General features: G+C 44.2%; 1 protein-coding gene across 1 annotated transcript in view; it reads right to left on the reverse strand.

Moving 5' to 3' along the window:
• Nucleotides 1-5,292, reverse strand: part of Ccdc6 (coiled-coil domain containing 6) — a 104,404-nt gene extending 99,112 nt beyond the window's left edge. Inside the window, exon 1 of the mRNA XM_042696324.1 lies at nucleotides 4,513-5,292. Coding sequence (XP_042552258.1) covers nucleotides 4,513-4,833 — 321 coding nt within the window. The 5' untranslated portion in view covers nucleotides 4,834-5,292. The remainder of the gene's footprint in view (nucleotides 1-4,512) is intronic.
• Between the last annotated feature and the right edge of the window lie 7,970 nt (nucleotides 5,293-13,262).

The following is a 13,262-nucleotide window of genomic DNA, read 5'->3' on the forward strand; positions in this document are numbered from 1 at the left end:
GTACTATCCAAATGCTAGGAACGCAGACCCATTTCTGAAACAAGCAACTTGATCAAAATAAGCACTTCTAGACTGAAGAGACTATTGGCTAGAACTTCTACTGGACTTTGGACTTGACTAAAAAAGAGGCACAGCAAAGAGCTATGACTGGATACTTATTAACAAGACCCAAATCCAGGACACTGACAGCATCTAGTACTCAAGACAATGAAAGTGGAAGAGCAGCTACTCTCTTACCCATTGTTGATGGGGAATGCAGAATGGTCCAGCCACTTTGGAAGAGATCTTGGCAATTTCTTACATAAGTAAACATACATACTCTTACCGTACAATCCAGGAACTGTGCTCCTGGGTATTTACCAAAGCAACTGAAAAACCCTGCATGTGAATGCTTACAGCTGCTTTTTAATTGCCAAAACATAAAAGCTGCCAAGATGTTCTTCAGTAGGTAAATGGATAAAAGGTTATATCCAAACAATGCAATGCTGTTTAGCACCAAAAGAAACAACTAAACTAAGCCATGGAAATTAACACAGAGGAAATGTACACTACAATGTAAAAGAGCTGCATATGAATCTAACTGTGACCTTCTGAGAAGATAAAACTGCAGAAAGGTGATCAGGTCAGCAGCTGCCAGGGAGGAGATCAAAATGAATGGATAGAACACAAAGGATTACGAGAGCAATGAAATCATTCTGTATGACAATATAATGGTAGATACATGTCCTTACACATCTGTTCAAACCCATAGAATAAACAAATGCAAGAGTGAACCCTAATATAAACGATAGGCTTTGGGTGATATTTGTCAATATAAGTGTCTCAACTGTGACTGATTGGGTGGGTCAGAATGCTCAGGGTGGCTATACCAGAAGGGAGAGGGGTCATGTGGGAAATCTTTGAGCCTTATGCTTATTTTTGCCATGAAGCTAAATCTGCCCTAGAAAATAAAGTCTATTAAAAAAAAAAAAAAAAAGCCAAGCCAGGCACCAGTGGCTCATACTATAATCCTAGCTATTTAGGAAGCTGAGACCAAAAGGATTGCAGTTTGAAGCCAGCCCAAGCAGAAAAGTCCATGACGCTCCATCTCCATTTAACCAGTAAAGAGCTGGGCAAAAAACTTTCTCAGCTTTCTCAGCACTAGCTATAGAACCCAGCAAGTGCAAGGTCCTAAGTTCAAGCCTGGAATTGGGAAAGAAAAGGAAGGAAAATGAAGGAAAGGAGGGAGGGAAGGAGGAAGGAGGAAAAAGAAAAACAAAAATCCATCAATGGATGGAGGAAAGGTTATGTGTCAGAAAAGAGGTGCTCATTAACACAAATGTTAATATCATACATAGACATTCTAATAAAATATCATAAATAGACATTGTAGTAAGAGAGAAAGGCAAGTAATAGGATTACAGTGCTATCTTCCCATCAAACTAGTGAACACTTTAGCAAGGTATGCACATAACTGAATATCTAGGCTTTGTCACAAATTTCTATCAACAGCAATACTTAAGTCAGACTTGTCAGGAATTGCACAATTTCACCTTGCCATAAGGAATGCATCCACAGCCCCATTTCAATCAATCAATACACACATACACATACACACATACACACACACACACACACACACACACACACACACACACTTCTTCAAAATCACCTGAGAGGTCAAACTCACCCCAAACACACTTTGTAGGCAGCAAACCTGTACACAAATTTGTATCCCAAGTAGTAATAGAAACCCTCACAAACTGAATGGAATCTCTTTTCTGTATTTGTTATTTAGCTCCTGTTATTTAGCACCTATTAATTCCTAGGGAACTACCTGGGTGAGCCACAAACACTTTTATTTATCTAAATATACTAAATGGTAGAGAAGCTTCTGGTACTAATAGACCATCACCTAAAACTATTTTAAAACTAATTAGTAAAAGCTATTCAGGAGGCTAAGATCTGAGGGTGATAGTTCAAGGCCAACCCTAGGCAGAAAAGTGTATGAGATTCTTATTGCCAATTAATACAAAAGAAGAAGAGAAGGAGAAAGAGGAGGAGGAGGAGAAAGAAAGAGGAGGAGGAGGAGGAGGAGGAGGAGGAAGTAGTGGTGGTGGTGGTGGTGGTAGAAGTGGATCAGTGGCTGAAGTGGTGCTGTCTTGAGCAGAAAAGCTCAGGGATAGCACCCAGGCCCTAAGTTCAAGCCCCAGGATTAATACAAAAAGAACTCTAGCTGACCGCCTATGGCTCATGGCAGTGCTACTACTCATGTGGCTGAGATCTGAAAATTGCAGTTAAAAGACATACAGAGCAGGAAAAGTCCATGAGACTCTTATCTCCAATTAAGCACACCTCCCCCCCAAAAAAAGCCAGAAGTAGAGCTGTAGTTCAAGTGGTAGAGTGCAAAAAAGCCTAGGGACAGTGCCAGGCCCTGAGTGCAAGGCCCAGGACCAGCAACAAAAAAGAAAAACTACTCAGTAAGGTCACACAACATTCCATCGAATACATTTGGTTGGATGTCAATTTTAATTGCAAATAAGCACTAAGAAATGAAGCCCTTATTCAGTCTTCAGGCCAAATATCCAGAAGGCTTTTGAACTTAAACACCAGGAATGAACATGTAAAGCCAACATGTTTGTATACCATTTACAAATCTACTTATAATATGGTCAAAGGGTCAAATAGATAACCCTTTCATGACTCTCCACCCTTCCAACCTCTCCCCAGCAAACAAGCTAAAAATCAGTGGGAATTGCTAGCTCACTGCATGCAAGAATCTAGGGAGAGATTTTGTTTCATGTAAGTTTTACTGCTTTCCATGGTTCACCATCTCCAAAAAAAAGGCTAACCTTGTCATTAGCTAATTCAAACCTTAACTAACTGGCCTTCCCCAAAACATCACCCCTCTTTCTCAAACCTCACTCAGCAAGCAGTCAGTCACCCTCTATTCTCCCAAGAAAGCTGGCAGTTTAGAAGTGGCTGCCTCTGCGAATTCCTCTCCTTTCCTACCAAAAGGGCACTTCAAGAACTTCACCGATGCATGAATGTTGGACCAGTTCCATTCACCCGCACTGGATTTGAGAATGCAAATTGCCTTTCCACAATCATTCGCTATTTTGGCTGCCCATCACACTGAAAGTCTGATGGCAAAGTCTGCTATCTACACAAGTATGCCATCTAGATTTCTAGCAGCCAGCATTGGGGAGAACACACACACACACACACACACACACACACACCTTCACTAGAGACTTTTTCCCTGGCACAGGGACATCCTAAATTTGTCCCACTTATGATCCTTGACCCATCCCTACACTGATCCCTCTTTCCTATCTGAAGGCTTGGTCTAAGCAGCTATTGTGCAGCAGCTCTGGTAATTCATCCTCCTTGATTTCTTGACATTTTCTTCTCTGCTGCTGGCTGGGAAACTGTTTTGATCTGAATAGGGTTGTCTGTGCAGGGATTTTGCATGTTAATGATGAGGAGCTGGCAGGGACGTTAGGTGAGAGCACACAGTGTACTTTTTCTGCTGTTTCGCCTCACCACCGCTATAGGGGCCTTTCTCAACGTGGCTACACCAGATCTCAGACCTCTTCTGGAGGAACCTCCTGAGACTAGGTAGAAACAGAACAGATGGCCAGTTCTCCTCAAGTATCTGCACTCATAAGCAAGACACTCTCACTCCCACTCCACCGCCAAGGAAGCCAAACACCCATGCATCTTTGCTCAGCAAGAGGAGTCACCGCAAACAGCCACCTTCCATCCCGGTGGGAGCCCCAACCACGTCGGGATCAGCATGCGTTCTCCCTGCGAGAAGGGACTTCCAACCAAGGTGGGAACTACCGATCCGAACCCGCCCTCCTCTCCCGATCACAGCCAAAAGGGGAGGGACACACACACACATACACACACACACACACACACACACACACACACACACACAAACACACTTCCCGAGGACGCGGCCACTCTCCCGCCCCTCCTCCGGCGACCCGGCTCAGCTCCGCCTGGATGCCCGCTGGGTGCCTGAGCTCGGCCGCGCACCCCACACGGACACACCGCACGCTCTCCAAGCCAGGCCCGCTGGAGTCTCCCGCTTCCTCCCTCTTCCCCAGTCTCGGATGCCCCAGATTGTACCCCCCTTCTCAAGCAGGAGAGGGCTGGAAAAGTCCCACCCCGCCCCCCAAAACCAGCCACGCCGCCGGTCTCCAGCCCTGCCCGGGGAGAAGCCTCCTCCCTAGAGGCGAAAAACGGGGCGTGGGGGGGGGTGGCTGCAAATGATTTCCCCAAGAGTCTGCTCCCGCACCCCGCGGGGGTCTTGGACGGACACACACACGCACACACACACTAGGACAGACAGACCCTCGTGGTCCCGGGAGAGACGCCTCCTTCTCCACCCCCTCCCCCCCGAGGCCAGCGGGTCTCCCGTGGGGGTGTGCGGGCCGGAGCGTGGGGAGCTCGGGGGGTGGCCGGCCTCGGGGCTGCGGCGCCTCCCGGGAGGAGGAGGGAGGCGGCGGCGGCGGTACTCACGATGGTCACGCTGGCTTTGCGCAGGTCGCGGTTCTCCTCCTGCAGCGCCTTGCACTTGAGTTTGTAGGTCTCCAGCTCGATCTTCAGCACCTTGTTCTCCTGCTGCAGCGAGGCCAGGCGGTTGGTGAGCTCCTCCAGGCGGAACGGCGAGATGACAATGCCCCCCGACTTCCCTCCGCCGCCGCCGCCGCCGCCCCCGACGCCGCCGCCGCCGCCGCCGCCGCCGCCCGAGGTCGACGAGCAGGACGACTGCATGGCGGCCGAGCTGCTGCTGTTGCCCCCCGCCCCGTCCGTGTCGCTCTCGCTGGCGCTGTCCGCCATGGCCGCGGCGGGCTCAGGGAGAAGGAGGTGGAGAAGGAGGAGGAGGAGGAGGCGCAGCAGCAGCAGCAGCAGCAGGAGGAGGAGCGGGGAGGCGGCGGCCGCGAAGGCTGGACTGCGAATGAGTGGGCGCCGGGCGAGCACAGGGGAGCGCCGCGGAGCTGGGGCGCCTGGCACCAGGGCGCAGACTCGGAGCGGCGGCGAGAGAAAGAGAGGGAGCTTCCCGCTGCCAAGGGACCTCCTCTGCCAGAGAACAGAGACCCCGCCCGGGCTCGGGCAGTACTGCACTGGGGCTCGCTCCAACCCGAGCCTGGCGCGCTCGCGAGGCCGCCTTGCAAAAGGAAAAGGAAAAAAAAATTAATAAATAAGTAAAGCCATGCCAGAGCAGCCGGGGACCCGCCCGTCGCCGCCTGGCGACTGCCCCGCAGCGCTGCAACCGCGCGGGCACCGCGCCGAGCGAGGGTGCGGGGAAGCCAGGCCTGCTGGGCGACCCAGAAGCCGCACGTGTTCGGAGATCGGGGCCTCCCACCCCCCCCACCCCTCCTCCCCCTCCTCCCCTTCTGCATCTAAAACCCACAGCTGCCCAGCCTCTTCCGGGCTCGCCCCAGCTCCCCGGGAAGAAAAAGGAAACTCGATGCCCCCCCAGCCCCACAGGTGCGGAGGACACGTGGAAAGGTCAGCCGGGCTCCAGCTGCTGGCAACCCCGGCCCCGCCGTGCCGTGGCCCCATCTTCCGCCCCGCTGCGTGGATGCGCGCGCGCGCGTCCCCCCCCCCCCCCCCGTCTGTTTCACGCCTATCTTCGGAGTGAGCAAAGTGCTGGACTGGAGAAGCTTTGGATGGAAGTTGAAAGAACAGAAAGTTTCCCCCACCACGGGCCGAGAAGGGCGGGGACGGGGTGGGGGGGGGGGGAGGTTGGAGGTAAAGTAGGAGGCGCAGGTTAGTTGGTCTTGCAAGTTTTGCAGGAGAGACACCGCCGCCCGGTGACCACCTAACGCACACTGGGCTCGCGTGCTTAAACCAGGTGTGACTTTTCTTCCTCCTCCCCCCTCCTCCCCTTGTATTTTTCTCCTTACATCTTGCAAACATTCCCAGCACATGTCTCTCGAAGTAGGATGAACACATCCACGTTTGTCTAATGAGACAGGAAACAGAAATATTTTGTTGAAGAGTTGAAACACAAGTGCCAGTTTTCCAAAGCAACTGCAGACGTAACATGAAGCTAGGCGAATAGTCATGATTAAGTGAGAGCACATCATAACCATGTTTACCCTTCATCGCCACCGTCCTGCTCCTTCCTAGAGAACAGATAGGTACAACAGATTCTTACTAAGGTTCAGAGAGCGGGCTTTAAAGTACAGGATATTCAAAATCAAATATTTTTATTCTCTCGACCCTCCACTTTCCCCCCTCCCAGGAAATGCTTAGAGGAAATTGGCCCAGCAGGTGAGATGATTCTAAACACTCTAACCCTATTGATACAAAACAGCTTTCATTTATGTGTAAAAATTGGAAAGTAAAACCAACCATACTAGTTTTTATTATCCAACTTTAGTCCACGGAAGAACAAACTCATGGAAACACAAATTAGGAAGGGGAGTGCAAAAGTTTGTTTTTGTTTTTGTTTTTTCTGTTGCCCTCAACTATTGCAAAGGTTTTTATAAACTGTTTAATAAAACTAGAGATGGTTCTGGTCACTTTCATTCCTACCTCCCTATACCTTTAACCCTTAAATTGATCCCAATAATTAAACTGTTATTGGCTGCCTCAGAGGAACTGGCACCTCAAAGTAGCACAGCAAGTGTTCCAAATGACATCATCTCTTACCAAGATGGCTCCTACCAAACAGCCGAGGAATGCCCACAGCTGGGAAGCCCCAAGTTTCTCCTAGGTGTCTTAGTTTAGTGCTTAAAGGCCTTCTAATCCCCAGTCACTATTAGTATAGCAGGAGAAAAATAAAATAAATTAAAAGGCTGTTGTTTGCTTTTTTAGAAATACAGAGTCAATCAAAATAATTCCAAGTCATCCAGTTTGATTTTCACTGAAACTTTTTTTTTCCTCTCCCTGACTTGTCTGTTTTGGATCTGGTGCAAGGAGACCATCACCTCCTGGAGCTGGAAGCAACCTCTGGAAATCTCACTTGGTAAAAGAAATGGAAGAGTAAAATTAGTAGGGAGTAGCACTGCAGAGGCAAACAGATTTAACCACATTCTTTCCATTTTATTTAACGCTGTGTCAGTATCTTAAGGGTGGGCCTGGCTTCCATACTTCACACATCTACTATTCCCTTCCCCAACTATGTTAAGGCTTCTACTTTTAGAGAGCTTACAGCAACAAGAACAGTCCTCCCAAACAGAACAGGGGGCAAATTAGCCCTCTGGTAGCTTTATCACTAAACTAACTGCTTCGCCAAAGCAGCCTCTGCTTTGAGTCAGCAGAGGGGTGGAGTTTGAAGTGCCTGGCTTTCTTAAAGGGCCCTCCTCATGATAAACTGAAGAATGCATTGGTCTTCCAACAGGCTTTGGAGATAATCTGCAGTTTGACATGCTACTTGTAGGCAATAATCACGTTTGGAAAAAGCATCTTCTAAAGCTTCCCTGCTGATACAGATGGGAATAAATTGGGGAATATTTTTTCGCTGTGCTTTTTATTGTTATTGCAAAACAGAAGCATGTCTAATTTTCTTCTTGTTGTAAAAGTGATTCCCCTTATAAACAGACCATTTATCACAACATTGGTTCAGTAATAGCATCACAAGGAAGACACCAGTTACAAAACCAATAATATCATTATAAAATTCCTTCTCAGTTTTGTAGGGGAATGAATCAGATGAATAGATGGTTGTATGTGTGCCTGGAGGAAGAAGGGGCAAATTTAGATAATCACTTCCATTAGAGAAATAATGAAATTTAGCTTTGCCCTAAACATAAGCTACAAAAATATATGAAGAAAGGAAAATGATGCCTTGTAGTCTAATTGTGAATCACAACATCAAAATCTTGGTTTTCTCTAATGCCATTTTTTTGCAGCTGATTTCCTCTATGGTTTTAGTACTTAAGTGTTTTCAGTACTGAAATAAAAACAATGGCATAAACCATAGAGAAGCTATAAGTTAATTGCTATATGCAACTAGCATATTGTACATAACTAAACAGCGGATCTAAGTGATTTAATTCAAATTCAAAATGGATGTAGTAGTTCGACGACCCAATATTTCAGGCTTGAAAAGAATCAAAGTGAAGGCTCAAGACCAATATAAGCCCAGGACTGGCACCAGAAAAAAAAATGAGCCAAGCTGGCTATCAGAACATCAGAGTTTGGATGGAAACCTAGAATGTGTCCCTATGGGCCTACCATTTCCTGAAAGGCAGTTGATAGGGTTCAGTTAACTATGTCTTTGACTTACAGCCTATGTCTAGTCCCTATGTATGCCTCAACACTGTTAATATCAACACTAAGAGCTGGATACTTTTTTGTTATTGAGAGGGGCTATCATGTACCTTGTAGGATGTTTAGTAGCATCATCCTAACCCTTTACTCTCAAGAGGTCAATAGCATAGGACCAAAATTGGTCCTATACCTTTTAAAGTATCCCCTGAAGGGATTGCCCTCACTTGAGAACTACTGATCTAGAATAGTTATTTTTCAGTGCGAAGGTAGTCACATTTTTTTGGGGGGGGGGGGTCCGGTTGTGGGGCCTGAACTCTGGGCGCTGTCCCTCAGCTCTTCAGCTCAAGGCTAGCGCTCTACCACTTGAGCCACAGCGCCACTTCCGGCTTTTTTTTCATTTTGCTTATGTGGTGCTGAGGAATCGAACCCAGAGCCTCAGGCATGCAAGGCAAGGACTCTATCACTAAGCCATCTTCCCAGCCCGGTAGTCACATTTAAGAGTGTCTTTTCTGCAGCACAATGATTACATACCTCTTATTTTGTTTCTTAGTGTAACGAGGAAATCCTGTGCCCACCATGTACTATTCCTATTTCTGTTTTCACTCGATTTATTTAACATACTTTTCAATATTGTGTACTTACTAATGTTAAAGTAACCTTGGACATGCACCTCTCATGCCACCCTGGTAAGGGATGAGATTGATTACATGTAAAGAATTAATTACAGGCCTGATTTTGTTTGTGGCCACTTATTTTTATTGATTCACAGGAATCAAAATCAGTTTTACAAGTTATCAGTCTGAAGAAATGAGTACTCAACTAAAGTAAATCAGCTAATAACAACATAAAAATTTCAGAAGACAAAGAAACGGATAGTTGATGTGTCTAGATATTTGGAAATCTATACGCCCTGAAACTTGTCCTTTGCAGATCATCTAGAATTGTCAACCAGAAAATGCTTTTAAACCCTAATCACTATGCAGTACAGTTAAAAAACAAAACAAAACAAAACAAAACAGATGCTGGTAGCTCACACCCGTAATCCTAGCTACTCAGCAGGCTGAGATCTGAGGATCCTGGATCAAAGCCAAACAGGGCAGGAAATTCTGTGAATCTCTTATCACCAAATAACCATCTAAAAAGTGGAAGTGGAGCTGTGGCTCAAAATGGTAAGGTGCTAGCCTTGAGCAAAAAGAGCTCAGGAACTGAGCCCCTGCCCTGAGTTCAAGCCCCATGACTAACCAAAAAAAGGGGAGGGGTCAGGGGAGGGAAAGGTCAGCCTCTAGGAACAAAGAAGAAATAAAGCAACCAAATGAGCTCCGCAGTATAATCCTGTTACATTTGTATAAAGGAATAACATACTGCAAGGAGTGATGCTGCCTGATACTTGCAAATTCAATGATAGGCAAAGAAAGCCAGATGCAAAAGAATTATGGTGTATTATTCTACTTACATACCACTCAAAAATAGGCAAAATTCAGCCAGACGCTGTTGGATCATGCCTGTAATCCTAGCTACTCAGGAGTCTGAGATCTGAAGATCCCAGTTCAAAGCCAGCCCAAGCATGACTCTTATCTTCAAAAAGCTATTCAGAAAAAGCTAGAAGTGGCACTATGGCTCAAGTGGCTGGGAATGTGGCTTAGGGGTAGAGTGCTTGCCTAGCATGCATGAAACCCTGAGTTCAATTCCTCAGAAAAAGCTGGCACAAGTGGTAGAGTGCTAGCCTTGAATGAAAAAGAAGCTCAGGGACAGTGACCAGGCCCTGAGTTCAAGCTTCAGGACTGGCCAAAAATAAATAAATAAATAAATTTTTAAAAAAACGCAAAATTAATCAGTATTGGGAGAAGTAGACCAATGACTCTTTTGATAGTATAGGATATGATCCCCTTCCACCTCCCCACACACATACACCTATGCTTGTTTGGCTGGTATTCTACCACTTTGAGCTACACCTCTATCCCTACTTTTTGCCAGCTATTTTGGAGGACACAGTGTAATGAGCTTTGCTTCCTGGACTGGCCTCACAGCAAAATTCTTCAGATCTTAGCTTTCTGAGTAGCTTGGTTTGTTGGTTTGCAGAGGTGGTCATCAGTCCATGGTTCAGACAAATGATTCTGAGAGAGAGAGAGAGAGTAGTAACCAGAAAGGACACTAGCAGATATCTAGTAGGATTGGTTATTTGTTTGTTATTTAGGTGTTTATCACAGTTATGTTTGCTAGTTAAGCAGTGTGTTGGGTAATACGTATACTTATGAAAATATATTAATTTAGTTAGTTCCCATCAAGAATAAGACTTGATATAGCTCACAAACCCACAATGCTAGAACCATTAAAAAGCTACCAGTACCACGACCACTACCCCACACACTGAAAAGTCAATGAATATTGCAGGGAGGGATCTTCCTATCAGAAAACAGGAAATCAGCAAGCAAGCTTGCTTGCCTTAAAGTGGATTCAGAATTTGATGTTTCTTGCCTTTGGAAAAATTATGATCTAGACTTAAGCATCATGGAATAGAGGGTTTCCATGCATAGTCCATCCCATCTGCCTGAGGGCTGGAGGGGACCACTGAGTGAGGGAAATATGCTATATCTTGGTCACACAAATGTGTGCATTTGTTAAACCTCAACAAATAGACTTTACAAAGGTGAATTGCCTTTTATGTAAAATATAAGTGAAAGAAATAAACAAGATAGTTAGTGCTGGAATGATAATATCCTCAGTGTCCCTACCAGGAACAAGCATAAATTCACTCTGGAAGTCCACTAATTGAAAATAAAATAACTATAAAATACCCAGGGAAGTAATTCATTCTAAGAAAAGGCTAGCAAGCAATAAAGATCAGGATGATATTCTCACAACTTCAATTAATATGAGTGGGATATAATTATATATATTTAAAACAGAACTATAAAAGAAGAAGAAAGCATAAGAAAGAAAAACACGCCAAAATTAAAAACAGAACAATTTACAAACAAACCCAAGAGAATAACTATAAACTAAAAACATAGTTTGTTATGCTTCTGAAGCCAGCCTGGGCTATATAACAAGACTCTCACAAAAAATTATGTATACATATAGATAAATGGATAGCTAGATCAATCGATATCCATATATACATATACATGTATGTATACTCATACTACATGTATATGTATATAAATATATACATACTACACATACACTTTGTTCAAAATCCATTATCCAAAGATTAGGATCTTTGTATAGGTAAAACCAGAAATATGTCTATAGTCAAAATCAGCAAAAGATAATACACACCAGAGGAATTGTGGGTCAAGATAACTATGAGATTTTTGCTTAAAAAGGGTAATACTAAGTGGTGTTAAAAGAGCATGGATCAGTTGTGGATCTGGTTTTGTCAAGAAGTAAAGAAATTTGCTAATATCCTGGTAAGTTCTCGTTTTTATTGGCAAAGAGTTATTGATAAAGGAGTAGCAATCATTAATATTAGTGAAGAGTAAGAGGTTAGATCACTGTTGAAACCACCAACCAGGAGTGGATTTATCTGACCATTGGTTTTATCCTGTTAACATTGTCCTTTCTGTTAGGAACATAATGGCCCCCTTAGCTGTCAACTGTCTTCATTTTAAGTAATTAAATTTCAAAACTGTAAGAGGTAAATTAATCATCAGATTAAGCATAGATGAACAGAGAATTAGCAAAGTTAGAAGATAGGTCTAAAGAAATTAGAATATAGCACAAAAACAAATGGAGATGGAAAAAGAACAGGCAAGAGATTTTTAGGGGCTAAAACAACAAGACCCTAATCTAACAGACATTCATAGGTTAGAGAACAGCAGAAGAAAGGAAAACTAATATTTAAAGTTATAGTGACCAAGAATTTTTCAGAATTTAGAATGATAAAGAGTATAAATGTTCACATTCAGGAGGTACAATGATACAATAACAGAATCAATCAAAATAAAACTGTATCCAGGGTAATGAAAACATATACTACTCTCAAGCCTCAAGAACAATTACAAAAAAATGAAAACAATCTTGTATGAAGCCAGAAAGAAAGAAAAAATAGAGATTATCTACATAATTAACCATAATTAGTGTCCAGTTTCTTCACAGCAATGATAGAAACTAGGAGATAATAACAACATCAAAGCACTGAAAGAAAAATAACTCCATTAAGAATTCTATGCACTGCTCTTCTATTATTCAAGGATAAAGAGTAGGCCAGTTGTGTGTGGTCATTCATGCTTGTAATCCAGCATCTTGGGAGGCTGAGGTAGGAGTATCACTTGAACTCAGGAGTTCTAGGCCGGCCAGTCTGGGCAACATAGTATACCTACATCTTTTGTTGGGTAAAAATGGATGTTAAGATTAATTACTGAGTTAAACACTGTAGGTCTCATCACAATTCTGAAGTTTCATTTTGCTTCAAGAAATACTCTGAGGAGTATGTGGCATTGGACACCTTGTTATTCTCCTATCACTTGATCTAGAAGTGTTAGCATCTGTCAGTAATCCTGGGTTTAGTCAGAACTCTTCTTTTAAGAGTCATGAAATGGTCAGGCGCTAGTGGCTCACACCTGTAATCCTAGGTGGCTCAGAAGACTGAAATTTGTGGATTATAGTTCAAAGCCAGCCAGGACAGGAAAGTCCATGAAACTCTTATTTACAATAATCTCTCCCCCTAACCCCTCTCAACATTCCCCCACCAGACACACACACACCCCCCTCCCCTCTCTCATACACAGAAGAGTTACTAAATGAAGATCTCTGGAGGCAGAGATCCAAGGATAAACAATCCTTTGCAGAATATTGCCAGTTAAGGGATGAGTGTATAGGTTAGTAGTACAGAGCTTGCCTAGTAAGCACATGGCCCTAAATGCAATCCCCAAGCACTGGAGAAAAACAAGAAGACCAAGTAATGAGTGCAGAAGAGAAGATACAATTTGAAATCAGCATACTACACATGTCCTGTACCACAAAATAATTGACACATGCAAAAATTATCAGAGTGCTAAGTAATTGGGTGGAAGGTTGTTAGAAAACTGGATATTCCCATTCTC

This window comes from Dipodomys spectabilis, unplaced genomic scaffold, assembly GCF_019054845.1.
Source record: "Dipodomys spectabilis isolate Male_0828 unplaced genomic scaffold, ASM1905484v1 ptg000207l, whole genome shotgun sequence".
Taxonomy (NCBI): Eukaryota; Metazoa; Chordata; class Mammalia; order Rodentia; family Heteromyidae; genus Dipodomys; species Dipodomys spectabilis.